Raw genomic sequence first — 18,594 nt, 5'->3', positions numbered from 1 at the left:
TAAGTGCCAGACCTCTGTGATGTATTCAGGAGGGAAGAGACAAACAATACTTTGCTATTTATCTTGTGATTATTGAAAGGTCAAGATTAGATGAGCGTGAGGGATCTTATTTAGTAGAGTGTCCATTGACTCCCAAGACCTCTCCTTAATGCAACACAGGGAGAAATTACCTGTGGAGACACCTGAGATATTATTGGAAAATTAGCATATTTAAATGAGTCCGTTTCCATATTTAGAGAGCGAATTTCCCGGGTACCTCAGGTGTGTTCACAGGTACAGCTCAACCCCCTTATAACGCTGTGCTTGGGGTCCAAAGAATCACATCGCGTTATAAGCGAATCGCGTTCTAATTAATGTACAATTGTGTGCATTGTACAATAAAATATTTGAGATACCAATAATAGTGTTGTAAAGTATACGAAAATTTGGAGCCATGCTTTCATCGCGTTATAAGCGGATTCGCGCTGTAACGGATCGCGTTATAACGGGGTTGACATGTTCTTTACTAAATAAGCCTGGGTTGAGAACATTTGCAAAAATGTCACACTTCTCTAGTCCAGATGAAAATCTTGGACCTTATAGATTTATATATATTTTTTTTATATATACAATTTCATTTTGGTATTTGATGAAGGGGCTTGAGCTTTCGAAGTGTTGTGCATTGAATTCTGTATTAGTCTTAAATGTATTATGTCCTAAATGTTGACTACTATTTACAGTGGGTGTGGCACCTTCTCCAATTGCAACCTCTTAAACTACACTGGAAGAATCTGCTGTTCCAATTAGCCATCTTCTTTGCCTATGGTGTGTAAAAGAAAAATATATACAGACGAGACACCGAGTATTCTAAAGCTTGCCTTAAACTAGCCCGGTTACATTCTGGGTACGTGCTGGGTGTAACCTGGGTCGGAGTCTCTGCTGTATAGTGCAATAGTGTAATGCAAAAAATATATAAAATTCAAACGTGTGATTGCTCACTCACAAGGTGTAGGTGATATTCAAGCATTGGTGTAGTATAGGAATCTGGTTCTAAAGGATGTAGCAAGAACTTTCACAGATTTGTAAAAGAGAGAAGAAAATATAGTGCTACACAATTTATTATAGCACTAACGAGCAAGGAGCTCACTACACTCACATGCTCTGTGTGCAAGATAGGCGATTGGAGTGCTGGGATGTCTCGTGCTGGGTAGTCAGCCAACCGGCATCTACTCACGGGATCCACTTCTGGGGTTCGGGTGACGTCATGGACACTCAGCCAATGGGGGTCCAAATGTCACCATATGTGGGGAAAGAAATACATATAGTGTAGTATGTTGTACAAATTCAACAGTCAATTCAAAGAATCACGATTGGGAACTCACACTTTCCCAGTCAAAGATCAGCAGTGGAGATAGTAATGAAGACTTGATCAGTGTGAAGTATCAGGAATCGGCAGCATAATCCCTCAATGTGAAAAGGTATTGCACTTACATTAGGCACTATGTGCATAGACACGTAACAATAGTGATGCTGGCGTTTCGCTGGCTTGGCAGCTTCGTCAGGAGTTCAGCTCCTGACGAAGCTGCCAAGCCAGCGAAACGCGTTGAGTTGAACCTGCAGCAGCCTGAGAAGTGTACCAGCATCTTCTCCTCTCCCTGGTGATTCCATCTTCACGATCGATCGCAACCGGAAGTGATGCGACGGACCGACCGGAAGTGACGCGACGCAACCTTGGGAGCAGGGCTGGAGGCATACACAAGCTGCGCATCACTATTGTTACGCGTCTATGCACATAGTGCCTAATGTAAGTGCAATACCTATTGCCTTTGATAAATAATTTACTGGAACATGCAATGTTGCACTAAGTGTGTTATCTTTTCACATTGAGGGATTATGCTGCCGATTCCTGATACTTCACACTGATCAAGTCTTCATTACTATCTCCACTGCTGATCTTTAACTGGGAAAGTGTGAGTTCCCAATCGTGATTCTTTGAATTGACTGTTGAATTTGTAGAACATACTATACTATATGTATTTCTTTCCCCACATATGGTGACATCTGCGCTCCCCACAAGCTTCTCCCTACAATCTACAACAGGAGGAATTGGATCTTCTCCACAGAGGGTTGAGCAGCAAAGTTCACTTTAATATATATTTCTATTATTTATCATTATAATTAAAGAGCACTTTTTTATAAAAGGTTTTTATAAGGTTTATTATTCATAATTTATTGCACCTCTATTAGAAGCGCCTCACATTTTCTTTTTTACAATGGGGGTCCAAGCCTGGTCTCCTCAAAACTGACTGTCAGCAACGATGGCAGAGGGCACAAAGCAGTGTAGTATAGGAATAGCTTCACTTCTGTATGACTCTTTGCCTGTGGTGCATGTAATTTGTTGTGCTGGCTATGACCCATTACGGCAGCTGTACTATCCAGCAGGGGGCGTAATATATCTAGTAATGTCATGCATTTATACAGTGCCTTTTTAATTCTTCATAAACATGAATGCAATTTTTTTTTATTTGTATGTTCCACAGCATATAAAGGGAAGTGGGGGATTATAGAAGGATAACATTTGGCCCAGCGATCACTTGTTTATTTTTGTGTTTTTTATGATTTATTTAAGGTTTTTAACATACATACCTGTTCAGCTCAAGTCATCTGAATGAGTAGGTTGCTCTGAACCAAATGTCACCTTATTGGAAAAAGTTCCTACTTAAAAGCATGAGACCACTGATGCTTCAATGAGCGACATAGCCTTTCTATAAATGAGCCAAGTGAGTGTGACTGGCGGTAATGAACAGGTCTATGGGAGTTTCATGTAAATTAAATCAGTCCGCCATGTAACATCTCCTTAGACGCAAAAAACGTGACTCTAAAAAAATAAAAAGGGAAAAGAACGAATGCTATAAGATACAGCCATTAGTAATGGTCATACATATTAGGCCGCACTTATAGTGCGGTCGATGCCGTCGCCACCCGCGAAAGTTATAATTGGGTTTTTCACGACTGTCGCCAGTGACATCACGAAAGGGGGCGAGCCGCCGTCTCTGGTTTAGAGACAGTCCTGTGGCGACTGTCTCTAAAAAAAAAAAATCAAATAGACCCGACTTCAAAAATTTTTTGCCGGTCCATCGCCGTCGTGCTTACTGTAAGCGCTTTCATTTGGAGTGATGTCGCGCAGCCTTACAGAGAAGGCATTTAGATATTCCAGTATTTCAAATCCTAGTAGTGGTGTTTCTCTGTAGCCCTAAAATCGTTATTCAATTAATCCTAATTCCAAGTAAGGAACTAACGGAGAATTTCAAAATAAATGGTTGCACTGAGCTGGAAACAGGAATGTAAAGGCAGATTTTGGGCACCTGTTTTGGGCTCCAAATCAGGATGTGATCTTTGTGCTTTTTATCCCCCTGAAGCTCAAGGTGCTTGTTTTTCAAGCTGAATTCTCCTGACAAGCAGGGTGACTGTGAGGGTAACTGTGACTTCATTACTACTCAGATTAAATTAAACTTGAGTGTAATTTTCTTCAAGGTCAGAACGGAGTGTTTTACTGTTTGCCTTCTGTTTATTTGAGAATGCAAATTGAATTTGGTGATTCAAATTGAAGGAATGTTAGAAATATAAAACTCATCAAAGGCGACATGGAGAGAGATTACTGGCTCTTTGTGGGCAATGTTTTGCCACTGGATGTTCCAGCCTTTTCTCTGATTACAAATTATTTTAGTCTTTTGTTTTTCTCATTAAATCAATATTCTTTGTGTTGATGAAAACTGAAATTTAAGTGAACAATTAAACCATGCAAGATAAATGTCTTCCAAAGCTAGAACTTCACGTTTTCCGATTTCCTGTGAGGCGCCATGCGGCGTTCTCATGTGTATGTAGTTGTACTTTTTACTCTCCCATTTCATGTTTATAAACAAATTCTTAATATGTTGAACTGTGCAGCCATGTACTCCCTATGTTGTCACAAAGTTGTGTATGTATATGTGGACACACACTTACAAAAATGCCACCCGTAGCCACTTACCTGGTGCCGCGTCATCCCGTTGCCATGGCAACGCTATGTCGTGTGATGTCCCGTTGGCTCATGCACGATGGGCTCTTGCCAGCCATGCATGCGTATAAGTGGCTGGCAAGCACTGGTTGCGTTTGCCGCCCCCAAAGTCTGCAGCCTTAGGGCCGGGCCTAATGGGAAATCCGCCACTGGCAACGTGACATAATATAACACACAATGGGGAAAAAGCGCTTCCAACATAAAAGTAACATTGGGGAAAAGATTCCCTGGTTTGAAGAGCTTACAAAGTGGTAACTGGGGAGAACTTGCAGAGACAGAAGCAGGGTGTTCTGGTAAGTGTGTCTGCAACGGTCTAGGACGTTTGGCTGCGACCAGAACGCCGTTGGCATTTCACCTCCGGAACACTTAGCCGCTGGACATCTCGCCGTGATGTTCACTCCTGTGCACGACCGCCGCGCCGACAACTGCATGTTTAAATGTCCCGTACCTGACCGCTACACTGCCTAGATGGGCTGCTTCGACGTGCCATCTTTAAATGTCCCGCGGGGGACATTCAAACATGCAGTTGTCAGAGCGGGCGGTCGGGATATACAGTTGTTGAAGCGGCAGACTTGGCTTGTTGGTTCGGGCGCTGGACTGGATATCGCAAGGAAATGTCCAGCGGCAAGCTGCTCTGCGGTGAAGTGTCCGCTGGCGGCATTTTGGTAACAGCCAAACATCCCATTCTGCATCTGCATGGAGCCTAGGTCAGGGCATATGGGATGTATAGTATCAGCCAACAGAGCTACCCATATGCTTCATTAAAGAGGTGTGTTTTAAGATGTCTTTTGTATACATTTGGTCACACCAAATAGCATTAATTTTGACACATATGTATGGTGAGTTTTGTGGTTAGAGCTTGCAGGGATTGTGTATGTGTGTGTTATATTGTACCTTAAAGGTGGCGAGAGAAGGTGCTAATCGGATATTGAGGGCATTCCAGAGGCGTGGGGCACTGAGGGAGAGGTCTTAGGCGGGATAGGGCTTTAGATACTAAAGGGGTAGACAGAAGACATTCTTGAGCACAATGCAACAGTCAGGCAGGTGTATAGTGATATTGGGGTGAGATGTAAGGCCTCGGCCAGGCTCCCCGCTGGCGTGCTGAGGTGCGCTGAGGCTCATGGAAAGTGGGTGCTTTCCCTGGCCTTGCGGTTGCTTGCCCTGCGCGTTGTCAGGGGGCGGGCCAGTGACGTCACGGAGCTGGTTTGACCCTCATTGGGCAAACCGCTCACGTGACCGGCCAGTCGCGCCGGCAAGCGGGGGAATTTTAAAATTCCCTTAGACCTACGCGAGCCCCTACTAAAGCCGCTCTAATTGCGACTGTAGGGGCTCAGTGCTGAGCGGGAGCGCGCCTCAGCGCGCCTCCGCCAGCAAGCAAGCAACATGGCCGAGGCCTAAGGAGGGGCAGAAGAGTGTAAAGCCTTAAAAGTGAGCAGGGGCATATAGTTTATATAGAAAAACTTTTAGCATATCTGAATGGCTCCACCACTCAATTCACGGAGATTTGGGCCCCTTGGTTTCGCAATGCAGGTATATCCCCATATCTAGATTAAAATATTCTGAATGTTGTGATTTATGCTGTATTAAAATAGTTGCTCACTATATTATATATGTACAAATGCTGTCTCCTTTCCTCTTCCTTTAATCCTCCCCCAAATGTGTTATTACCAATTGTCTGTTTCAATATATCCCCCTCCACCTTTTTCTTTTATGTACCCTTTTCCTATAATTTTGAAAACTATTCAATAAAAACTTAAGTAACAAAAAATAGAAAAAGGGAGGAGAATTTTGTGTGTAATATGTGATTTAATAGGTAGCCAGGAGAGGGATTTCAGCAGGAGAGACGCAGAGACAGATTTAGGAGAGAGTAATGTGATTCTAGCAGCAGCGTTTAGGATAGATGTTACAGCTAAAGCAATAATTCATGGTTGGGACATTGATCATACATTGTAAAAATTAGAATTCTTCTCAACATAAAGTAATATGATTGGCTATAAACTTCCAGCATTATAAAGCTTCTTCAGGTTAGAGAAATGACGTTGAAATGAATCAGTAGCTCATAGTAATAATATGTAATCTGCCATAGCCAAATGCCACTATTTTCAGCTCTTGGTCCCGAGATATATACTGTGCCGGTGAAGTTACTGGGTTAAAATCTCCCTTGGGAAAGAGAATGGCTGCCAAATCTCAGCCCAATAGGATGCTGCAACATTAATTGTGGTTTCCTATTGAATGACCATTTAAATCCCTGTTAAAAAACTTGAAGGAATGATGGTAACTTCAATAAGTGTCTTGAGGCGGGTGAGCTGAAAATAGTACGGTTCAGCTCTGGAGGACCCCCGGCTCCAGTCCAATGGAGGTTAGTTATGGTGGCTTGTTCCTTTAAATTAAGGTTTAGCCCTTGCTTATTTTGTCATTACACTCATGGCCGCTTTGGACAAAGACATTCAGAATCCACAGAGTCCATTCATTGCAACTGGTCATCGGTAATCAATATTGGCCCAAAACACTTCAGCTGCTTTATTCCAAGTCTTTCCCTTCTCTGAATTTTGAATATAGTGTTTTTACTTTACAGTTAATCATATCTGAAATGTTTTTACTGGAATGGATGTGTGTCCCCCTGAGGCTTGTAAGGAAATGCAGCAAAAGATGGATTATGCACGGCAAGCTTCTTTGTTCACACGATATCTAATCAATGCTGTTGCCCCATTAATGTGCCCCTGGCTGTTCACAGAGATGCTTGTTGGAGAATAGTCTTCATTGGAGCCTGATAAATGACGGCTATCACCAAGATTAAGGCCCAAAGCATTGGTGGAAATTGTTTAATGTTTTAGATTCCAACCTGCGATATAACTCTCTCCTGCCGCAGGAAAATGTTAAGCAAAACATCTCCTGACTTGAAACTACTGCCGAAATATAACCACTTCCAACTTTTAACCGAGTCATCGCACACCATTATCTTGGTAATATGGTTTCATACCTCTTGGTCGTTAACTGTAAAGACATAGATATATGCAAATAATACAAATTATTTGCACACCGCAGATCTTCAAACATAGCATCCTTGTGCGTCTGATGGTTTTTGAGAGATAAGGTGTGCTCTCCAGTATGATGACAAAATGCGAATTACAGTAAAAAAAGTAAACATTTGTCTTGGTTATTTGAGGGGGAAAAGGGCTACTGGAATAGTTGTTTTTATTTATTTTTTCGTTGGCATACATTGTCTGGTGCTGTTTGTCTTCTTTTTTTCCATGCTCAGAAATGGATACAAGATTCTGGCATTAGCCCTATGTCTGTGGCACGGGCGCATTACTTAATCGCGGAGATGCGCAAACGGTCTAGCAGTTGATATTGCGACATGACCAATGGGACCGTACACATCATGGTCATATGACACTGCACCTGGGGTGAAACAGGAAATGTCACACCGGTTTGCGGGCTGTAGCAAACAGTTTGCACATCCACTTGCTACGGGTAAATAAGGACGCAGGGGTTTCTATCACAAAACAAAGATGCAAAGCTCAATCACCTTATGAGGAGAAGTCAACTCTCGTACTGAGAAATGGAACATAACATTTACTTACAAAGATCATTTGTTTTGAAGTTGTAAAGGTTTGAAAATGCCACTTTGCACAGGGCACAAGCCAGTAAAGGAGTAATATTTTCCACGGGTGCAGGTGAGTTACGTTGTGAAGATATTGAAGAAGCAGACAAAAATGCCAGGGCTTTTTTTTTTTTTTTTTAATAAATATCTATAGAGGGAATGTCTCTCGTTTGGGAATATATTGTTCAATATCACAGCCGTTGTATTTTTACGTGTGTAGATTTGAGTGAAATCGTTTATCTTAATGCCAGTGGACAATGTTTACTAAGCCATGTTTATCCATAAGAAGGTGCCAGTGCCGGAAGGCACCTTTATGGGCTATTCACGTGACACTGCTTAATAAATATGGCCTTACTTGTGTGCAGTCTTTTTAACCAAAGCGCTACTCACTTCTAGTATGTGCAGGTCTGAGTTTAAAATGCTATATCTAGTATGAGGGCTTTCTCAGTGTTCAGATCAGAGGGGGGGGGGGGGGGGTGTTAGATTATCCAAATGTGCAGTGTATGCAGTCGAGGCAGCTTCTTCAAGTTATTTTACCTTTGCATGGGTGGTTGGCCTTTTTTTTAAATTTATTTTTTAACCAATTAAAACAGTGAGAAGAAGCATTGATGGAGCTCATGCAATTAAAATATCTGTTTTCTTAGCATGATTTAGAGCCTGAACAGTGAGCCTTTCCACCTGAATCTGCAGTTGAAAAGACTTGATTTCACAGCTGGTGATTATAACATCGAACTATAAAGGGTTTGGAATTAAACTGTATCTTAAAATTGCTTTTCAATTTATCAACAGTAACATATTGTTGGATTTGCTTTGTGTTTTTTAATCACTTATGCCCAGAGGAAGAGTCAGGTGGTAATGACACTTAAATATACTATTAGACAGGGCAGCATGATAATTGCATTTATTGCCGAATGTCCTGTTTCTGCTCATGATCTTGATTTCTAGGGCTGAAGTATTGCATCTTTTTGGGAAAACTGGCTTAACCTGTATTAATAACCATATTCTTTTTGTAACAAAAAGGGTACTCCCGATAACTGCTGGGAACAAATGCCACGGTTGCTCATATGCATTAAAACGGTCTATCAGAATTATGAATTAGGGTTGTGTTACTAGCCAATCACACCCATTCTTTCAATATAAAACACGCATTTTGCTTCAATAGGGGTTGTATTTATGGTTAAATATGAAATACTGATTGGTGCAGGGAATTGACACAAAGCTTACATCTCATCAGAATGTCAGATTCATCAGAATGTCAGATTCATCAACATTTCACAGGGAAATTAATTTTTGAACAAACAGATTTAGTATTTTATTTTTGTTATACGTTAATTGTACTGGTTCCATCTTTGTCTAATGTAAGTTACTTTGTTTACCTGTTTCCTGGGAACAAAGTGAATTGCCTATATTCCCCACCCTGAGGCAGCCTCTGGTAATATGCCACTATCATATTTGCGGGATGGTGGCTGTGTCCTCGTTTATATCACTAGTACACAAAATGTATTTACTGTATTTATAAAAAAAAATGTTTTTACCAATAAGTAATCAGTTAGAGTTACCTCTCGTTTTAAAGTATGACCTGGGCAAAGAGTTATGATAAATAGAAAAATATGAAGGCGCTATTCTTTAAACTACAAGTGTAAAACAATACTCTAATAAGTAGATATTCTGCAGCCTAAGTGAATAAGGGGAATCTCAACCCTCTAACAATGTGCAAGAGAAAAGGGAAAACACCCTGGGAAATGATTAATATATTGAAGCTCTAATGGTATACCAAGTTTCCTAAAGGAAATGAATATGCAGTTTTAAACAAATACAATTTATTAAAAAATTACATCTTAAAGAATAATACAAATACTCACAAAAACTCTATGCTGCCACACATAATCAACGTAGTGTGTGATTATATTCCATAAAGTTTGTCAAAAAACTTCCTTCAACAAAAAAGGATTAAACTGCAATTCAGTCTTTTTTTTTTTTTAATTAATTAATTTTTTTACTTCAATAGTTTCATGTGGGCAATCTCTACTTACCTAAAGAACTGTATAGCTGCCAGTCAAATTCGTTCTCCATGTATTGATCGGCGAAATTTGGTGACATCATTAGTGAAGGGATATGTTTTTCTTTTGCTTCTGTCACTCAGTGGAATTTCATGAATATTCATGAGCACTCCTGCACTGACATGTGCTAGAGGGAGGGCAGGGCTGACAAAGGGGTGTGCCAGGGCCTGTGACAGGAACTGAAGGGGCAGTGCCTTAGCAAATGGCTGTTAAAATAGAATACAAGAAAATTGGTCTTTCAAAGTTGTTTTTTTTAAAACAGAAAATGCTAAAAGTATTTTTTCTTACTACAGAACACATAAAAAACACACATGCAGGATATTGACTGAACTGCAGCTTTAAAATGTCAAAAAGTTTTTTTTTTTTTTTTTTTTTATAATTGGGCCATAGTGCTTAGTATTAATTCAATATAATTACGTTGAGGAGCGGGACATTTGGAAAACCAGCTAATTTGGTACAACCTAGTGGTTTTTCATTCAATTCCACTAAGCCAAGTGCAATCTCTGGATTTATTTGTTGTATTTTATATTATTGTGTAGTGCAGGTATTAAGCTTAATCAAGCATAGGAATAATTGTGTGTAAGACGCCTGGTTAGGAGTTAGTCAATTGTGCTTATTGTATACATTTTGTAATAAATTGTATTTGTTTAAAACGGCATATTCATATCTAGTTCTTTAAGCAACCTGTAGCAGTGGTTCGTACTTGGGTAGTGTATATGTCTGCTAATCTAATAATCTAATGTTTAATGTCCCTAACTGACACATTTGCTTAAACATCATACTGTACTGTTAACATGTTTTTGTAAGCCCGCTTCGAGCCGTTGTGCAGTGATGCTATTTATAAGCTCTATAACTTGGCCATGCTAACTGAGACCCTTTGCCACCTATAGTTGCGATTTCATCTTCTGCTTAGTATTTGTTTAATTCTTGCCTGCATCCAGGTACCCAACATAAACTAATTCCCATGAAACATTGCTTTGTTCCAGGTCACGGGTGTGTGAAACCGCTCGGCGACAGTTGCAGGAAGAGCTTTTAAAAGTCCAGAGCTATTTCATAGAAGAGAAGAGGAGGCGGGAGCAGCAGGAATCATTGGTGAGACGCCTACAGAAACGGGTCCTGTTGCTCAGTAAGGTAATGAAGTTCGCCATGTCCTATGACTACACATACTTCTCTGGGGTGTATGATGGGAGGAGTATTGGCAAGTAGCCACAGGTCTCACTCTTTAACACTGATATGAGGCAAAGTAAAACTGTCTCTTTCAGAGCAGTCCATTTTATTTCTGTTTTTTTAATAGCAAAAATAAATTCCACTTGTGATCCCATTCACGTGTTTCAGATAGGTCTGCAACCCTGCTTTTCACCATTCTCTTAGCAGGGATTCTGGGAAATTATACTCAAATGAGCACACCGTTTGTATATTCACAAACGATAGGATATAGGGTACATGTAAGTAAACTTAGATATATATATATATATCTATCTGTATATATCTATATATCTATGCCCACCTAGGCTTTTGTGTTCCCACAGCAAAACCTTTACATCATTGTGCTTACAATGAATGCCCTTCACTTCACATATTAAATCAGCTGTGCTAAACTGTGCTTGGTAATGTTCCAACAATGGCTTGTTGGAGAAGCAAGGTTTTTGCTTTGTAGCTCCATACGATTTTAGTACAATCGCATAAACCACCTTGGTCTTCCATCCCGCTGACAAACTACATCGCGTTGCAGTATAAGGCCTCGGCCAAGGTTCTTGCTGGCGTGCTGAGGCTCTTTCCCTGGCCTTACTCAGCGCACCGTCCGGGAGCGTGTCGGCGGGCGTGCCAGTGACGTCACAGAGCTGGTACGCCCTCATTGGGCGAACCGCTCACGTGACCGGCCCTGCGCTCCGGCAAGCTTGATTTTAAAATTTCCCTAAGACCTACGCTTCCGCACGCTTGCGTAAGCGAGCCCCTACTAAAGCCGCTCTCATTACGGCTGTAAAGGCTCACTGGTAAGTACCAGCGCGCCTCAGCATACGCTGACCATGCCCGAGGCCTAAATAAAGAAGCAAATGCAAAGTGGAAAATAATAGCATTGATACATAGACCTTGATGCAGATAAGGACCCCTTGGCACAAATTCTGCCACTTTGCTATAGCCTCGCACTTAAAATCCTGTCTAAACTATAATGCCATACTTTTTTTAGACACGAGTGCACAAACAGAGATTGAACCTTGCACCAAAGAGCTTGCTATGAAAGGAAGTGAGAAATATCTAGAGCAGTTGAATTATTTCATTACTCTCTTACCTAGAATACTTAACTGCTCTCTTATAAAAATACAGGATGGTAATGAGATCAATGTGTAGATTACTGAAGTTTAGTTGAAAAGGTGAATTTTCAGTCCGGATGGGAGAGGTGGGAAAATAGGGTGCTCAACCCCAGCAAACTTCATCCAAATGTCTTAGAAAGACTCCATAGAAGAATGAGTTGGAGTGGGTATAAATAACATGACCTGTGAGTCACTCAAGGATATAAGCAATCAGGTGTCCACTTCCAAATAAGAGTACTCAACTATAGACAGTCATAAGAATAAATCCTTACCCACTCTCACACTCTGCGGATCTATAGTGGTGTGACAGCCATGATAGGGAAGTCCAAAGGTAGTAGAAAAAGAGCAAATAGCGCACAGCCAGGGAGTCAGGTGGTAAAAGATAAAATCCATTTATTTCAGTCCATGACCAGTGAAAAACATCACCCCACGGGGGGAGGGGGGGACAGGCAACCTCCTACGCGTTTCGGACCGGTAGGTCCTTTATCCTTGATAAAGGACCTACCGGTCCGAAACGCGTAGGAGGTTGCCTGTTCCCCCCCCCCCCCGTGGGGTGATGTTTTTCACTGGTCATGGACTGAAATAAATGGATTTTATCTTTTACCACCTGACTCCCTGGCTTTGCGCTATTTGCTCTTTTTCTACTACGGATGGGAGAGGTGCAGGATGACTAACTTTGTAATTCGTTTTTATTCCTTTTTAGAGGAGAAAACCTGTTTTATATCATAACTTTTTAGAGTGACAGAAATGTATAAACTCTGACTCAAGCCCTCAATTCTCTCCCGTCTCGATTACTGTAACCTGCTGCTGTCCGGCCTTCCTGCCTCTCACCTGTCTACCTGTCATACAATCTATCCTAAACGCTGCTGCCAGAATCACTCTACACTTTCCTAAATCTGTCTTCGTGTCTCCTCTGCTGAAATCCCTCTCCTGGCTTCCTATCAAATCCCGCATCTCGCACTCATTCTCCTCTTCACTTGGAAAGCTTTAAACTCTTCTGCCCCTCCTTACATCTCAGCCCCAATTTCTCGCTATGCACCACCCTGACTCTTGAGTTCTGCTCAAGGATGTCTTCTCTCTACCACATTTGTATCTAAAGCCCTCTCCTGCCTTAAACCTTTCTCACTGACTGCCCCACACCTCTGGAATGCCCTTCCCTTCAACACCTACTTTAAAACACACCTGCTTAACGAAGCATATTAGTAGCTCGGCGGCAAATACTATACACCTGATGCATAAAGCTTGGCCCCTTGCAGACGCACTTACCAGAATGTCCTCCTACTGTCTCTGTACGTCCATCCTACCTGCCAATTAGATTGTAAGCTCTTCAGAGCAGGGACTCCTCTTCCTAAATGTTAGGAATGTCTGAAGCACTTATTCCCATGATCTGTTATTTGTTTCATTTGTTATTTATATGATTGTCACGTGTATTACTGCTGTAAAGCGCTATGTACATTAATGGCGCTATATAAATAAAGACATACATCTTTAAACTGATTGTTCTCCTGTGTATGGAAATCAGCAGTGATATTGCTTGTTGTATAGCCATACGACTTCATTTCAGGGCTCAGAAACAAGTGAAGAGGAAAGTAATTGAAATGCAGCTGATTTACATCATCTCCTGTGGTCTTTTTATATAAAATTGAACAAATATCACACAAAAAAAACCCAGTCCTTTGTCAGAATCTATAACCTAGAGTGGAGGTTAATTGTGTAATCAGAGGCTTCGTTATTGAGAGTCGGAATTGGAGGGATAGAATCTGTCTGCAGCTACTTTCTGGTTAATCTACTGTGTCTCTTTGGAAATGAGAATCTTAGAATTCCATTTTGATTGAAGTTGTCAGGTGTAGAGATATCCCTATCGCCTTTGTAATGGTGCATGGCCGCTATGTAGATAAGCAATGTGCCCGGCTTGGTGGTGGAGAGTTGTTCTCTTCCTTTAGGAAGTCCTCTGTGAAGGCAAATGACATTGTTGCCTCATGACACTTTCATCAGCTTTCCTGGACTTGTTGCATTTTGGGCAGAACTGGTGTCTAGCAAGATGAATGGGAGTATTATTACTATTACTCTCCTAGATTTTAATTAAAAAAGGAAAGTTTGTCTTGTAATTATCTAGAACTTTAAAAAAAAGAAGTAATTTGAGATCTTGTGGTGCTTGTAATTCTTTTGATTCACCATGTAATGGTTTACCTCACCTTTTACATACGTTTGAAACATTTTGGACAGCAAAGCACATGGCCCAAATTTGTCAGCAATAGTTTTCATTGGCAGATTAACAATTTCCAGTTGTCTACCTACAATTCAGTATTGAGTGCATACACTACCCGTCCATTTAAACCTTTACATATCCTTCAGGGATTTACTGGCTCAACATTGAACTGGAGCAGGTTAAGGTGCACATTAAAGCTGCAGTCTAAGCAATATCCTACGTGTGTTTTCTTTAATAAATCAGATCTGGGTCTTTAAAAAAAAAAAAAAAAAATAACTCTGAATTACATTGTTAATGTATTATGTAACAAGCCTCTTTTGTTTCTATAGCAAGTCATAGATACTGAGTCAATACCCCTCTGCAGCCATTTAGTGAAACCCCGAGCTGAATCTTCGCCGATCAGTCGGAAACTTAGCTAATCACTTAATGTGTGGGTTGTACTGATGCACATATTAAAGGGGTTTTTTTTTTTTTAAACAGCAGCTTGGAGTGCTGCTTTAAATAATAATTATAAAAAAAGGGGGTTAGGCATTTAACCAGATCTTTCTGATATAGTGAAGAAAATATTAAGTGTTTCTAATTATGACACACACTGAAAGATTGAAGCTTTAAGATATCTGGTTGTGCCAAAGTATTTAGTGCTGGTCTAGGTAGACTACAGTAGCCAACCACTTCCAAGCAACTGCCAATGTGTTCCCCATTTGCTTGTCGTGCTATTGTGTTGTGCGCTACTCCGTGTATGCGCCTATTACCTAACTGCTTGTGTTTGAGAAGTTGACCAGAAATAGAGCTTTCTTCTTTAACTCTGGGATGTAACGATTTTTCGTTGGTGTCTTGAGGTGGTGTATTAGGTGAGTATTGATTAAAGTTGGCTGATTGTTTCGAACGATTGTGTTCCTATGGTGTCTTTGAAACAATCAATACTAATCATATAAGTGACTCTCTGTGGCCTACAACGACAGAGCTGTATCAGAAACGCGGCTCTGTGATTAAACTGTTTTCAGAATGTCAGGCGGATTAACCTTCTAGTCCTCATACGATTCCTGGCAACCTTCAAAATCTGGTGGACAAAGGGTTTCTTGGATTGTAAATCAATACAAAGCATTTTATTAAAAAATTCAGAAGTAAAAACCTGGACGTTCATGTTTGATGGCATGTAACAGAAATAAGGAAGTGTCACTTAACAATGATTGTAGACCATTGGTGGTCACATGTGGCCTTTGAGGTATGTCATGGTGCCTACCAGTGTTACACTATTAGATGGGGTACCTGCATGCTTCATTTTCCAAGGGGTAAATGGTAAACGAGACCGGGATTTTTTTTCTTCTTGAAACGTATATATTTTTTTCACACATAAATGGGTAGGGGAAGAATACAAAAAATAAAAGGGGTGGGGGGAGGAAACAACCCTTTTGTGTCAAATTTCTTACAAACAACAACAGTCGCATTACATATCATACAACATTTGGTAAACATCATATTTTACATTCAGCACTCCCATATCCTCTCTCCCTCCGCGAGCGTGCCCCTATCCAGCATCCCAGGGCTCCCAAACCCTATCATACTTTCTAGTGGTGTGATTCAGAAATGAGGTAAGTTTCTCCATTAATTGAACGTCATTGACCCTTCTAACAACCTCTCTTCTGGAGGACTGCAGTGTCTTTTTCCACGCCGCTTCTACAGCGCATCTAGCCGCTGTTGGTATACGCAGGATCCATTTTTGTGTATGATGATTCACATCTTCCATAGGTTTTGCCAGAATGATCAAAATTGGGTGTAGCAGGATTTTGATGTCAGTCACACCTTTTATAAGGCTAAGGCCCCGGTCTCTCCGCTGTAACGCGCGCCCGCGCTTTTGGCGGCGTGTTCAGCCGATTCCCCGGTCTGCAGCTCACTGCAGGAGGAGAGATCGGGGAGGGGGGGGGGGGCGTGGCGGAGGAGTGACGGGGCGCGGCAGTGACGTCACCCGGCAGGTTCGCCCTCATTGGCTGAACCGCCGGGGGGCGTGCCTAATCGCTCGATGCGAGTCCTGCTCTCAATTCTATTGAGAGCAGGAATAGCTCTCGCGCGAGCGCTGCGGCCCCCCCTCGCAGCGGGCCCGGCGCCATTGCGGGGAGGGCTCTCGTGCGCGCAGCGTCCGCCACAGCGGACGCTGTAGTAGGCAGTGGGGGCAAGGCCTAAGTTTCAAAACTGTCCTCCAGTACATCTGCATCACTGGGCAATACCACCAGATATGTGCCAAATCTCCTAATTGTCCACAACCCCTCCAACATCTATCTAAGGTCCCTGGGAACATCTGCTTTAATCTTTTGGGGGTGTAGTTCCAACGTAACACAATTTTATATATGTTCTCCTGTTACTGTAGAAAATAGAAGTTTTACCCGCATTCTCCCAAATATCTTCCCAATCCTCCCTTGTTTTTTCAGTCTGGAAATCCAGAGCCCACTGGCCCATATATTTATGGTTTGAGATATCTTTTTTTAAGAGTTAGCCCCTGGTACAGAGATGATATCAAACCTCTATTTTGTATTTTTTTGTTTTACATAAATCTTCAAATCGTTTATATCTAGGAAATTCCTCATAGAAGCGTTCGAGTGAGGCTCGATTGTCAAAGCGAAAAGAAGGGGGGAAAAGGGCACCCCTGCCTAGTCCCATTTTTAATTATTAGGTTCCCCTCCCCACCTGGGATCTTCAGGGTGGCTGTTTGCGACTGATAGAGAGCACGAACTCCCTGTATAAAAAAACTCCGGAAAATCCAAATGCCTCTTGTGTTTCATCTAGGAAATCCCACCTTATCCTATCAAACGCTTTCTAGGCTCAGCAGCACAGCTTTCAGTTTAGACTTGTGTGTCTGGTCAATAACATTAATAATTTCTCTTGTGTTGTTTGATGCCTGCCATTCGCTCACAAATCCCACCTGATCATAGTGAATTAGTCTTGGAAGTATTGGATTCAACCTGTTGGCTAAAATTTTGCTATAGATTTTCAAATCCATGTTAAGCAGTGAGATTGGCCTGTAACTACCACAACATAAAAGGTCCTTTCCCTCTTTAGGGATCACCACTATATTGGCCCTAGTCATCTGTTGAGGGATTTGTTTTCCACTGAGAAAATCATTAAATAGATCCAACAGACAAGGCCCTAAAACTCCTATTAAATCTAAATCTGGGCCCGGTGCCTTCGATGGTTTCAAAGTGCCAACCGCTCTCCCCAATTCTACCCGAGTTATTTTTGCATTTAAAATCTTATGATCTTCCTCCGTCAATTCTGACAGGGCACAATCTCTTAGATAATCCTCAATCTGGGTCAAGCCCGGAATTTTAACATTCGGGGTTGAATTATCTAGATCGTAAAGTTCCGTATAAAATTTAGCAAATTCTTATGTGATCCTTGAGGGGTATTAGGTCACTACTCCACTTTTTAACCTTATAGCGGGAACCGAGGCCCTCGTCCTGATCCCTCTAAGTTTGTTTGCTAGTAGATGATCTGCCGTATCTCCCTTGTCATAATACGTCTGCTTAGTCCATTTAAGGGCCTTCTCTACATCCTCCAATTATAAAATCTTAAAGTTCCTCCCTTGCCTGGTTCAAAATTTTATATATTTTCCTCGACAGATTTATAATTATTTTTTTTTATGTGGGCTTTTAAACGTTATAATTTTTTCCGTTAAATATTTTTGTTTCTCCATTTTTTTCTCTTTCTGTATGATGCTTGGAAAAAAGCTGTCCTCTAATCGTGGCCTTATGTGCCTTCCACAAAATCGCTGTTGATTCTACAGACCCATTGTTAGACCGAAAATAATTTAAGCGAGTCTCCAATTTGTGTGCTAATCTCCGGATAATTTAGTAAAGAATCATTCATCCTCCAATGAATTGATTGAATCTTGGCGAATGGCGGATCAAACATGATAGCCATCAGGGCATGGTCTGACCATGTAATAGGCCCTATATCTGAGTGGACCAATACTTCTAGGATATTTGAAGATACAAAAATATTATCGATTCTAGAATACGAATAGTGTGGGGACAAATGGAAGGAATAATCTCTCTGCCCTTTATGCGAGCAACGCCAGGCGTCCAATAGTCCAAATTCTTTGATTAGCAATCTAACTTTCTTTGCTGCACTGTAAGTCATTGCAGAGGTGTGAATGCCCTGGATGTGTGAACTTGTTCATATCCGGGTCTGGGACCATATTAAAATCACCTCCTACAATATATAACTGTTCTTGATTATCCCCCATTGACGCCAATGTTTCCCTTAGAAAATTAATTGTCCCTTGTTAGGCAGGTATATATTCATTAGTGTAATATGTAGACCCGAGAGAAGACCATGGCCCACCAGTGACCTCCCTCCCTGGTCCCTCCCTGGTCTCT

At 41.4% G+C, this 18,594-nt stretch overlaps 1 protein-coding gene across 3 annotated transcripts in view; it reads left to right on the top strand.

The window, feature by feature from the left end:
• Positions 1 to 18,594, top strand: part of MAD1L1 (mitotic arrest deficient 1 like 1) — a 482,152-nt gene that overhangs the window by 125,252 nt on the left and 338,306 nt on the right. For all 3 annotated transcript variants that reach the window (XM_075565583.1, XM_075565584.1, XM_075565586.1), the window contains exon 11: positions 10,687 to 10,831. In XM_075565583.1, the coding sequence (XP_075421698.1) occupies positions 10,687 to 10,831 (145 nt within the window). The remainder of the gene's footprint in view (positions 1 to 10,686; positions 10,832 to 18,594) is intronic.

The sequence above is a fragment of the Ascaphus truei genome, chromosome 11 (genome assembly GCF_040206685.1).
Source record: "Ascaphus truei isolate aAscTru1 chromosome 11, aAscTru1.hap1, whole genome shotgun sequence".
Classification (NCBI taxonomy): Eukaryota; Metazoa; Chordata; class Amphibia; order Anura; family Ascaphidae; genus Ascaphus; species Ascaphus truei.
The sequence above is the reverse complement of the archived record's forward strand: the minus strand, read 5'-3'. Positions and strand labels throughout refer to the sequence as shown.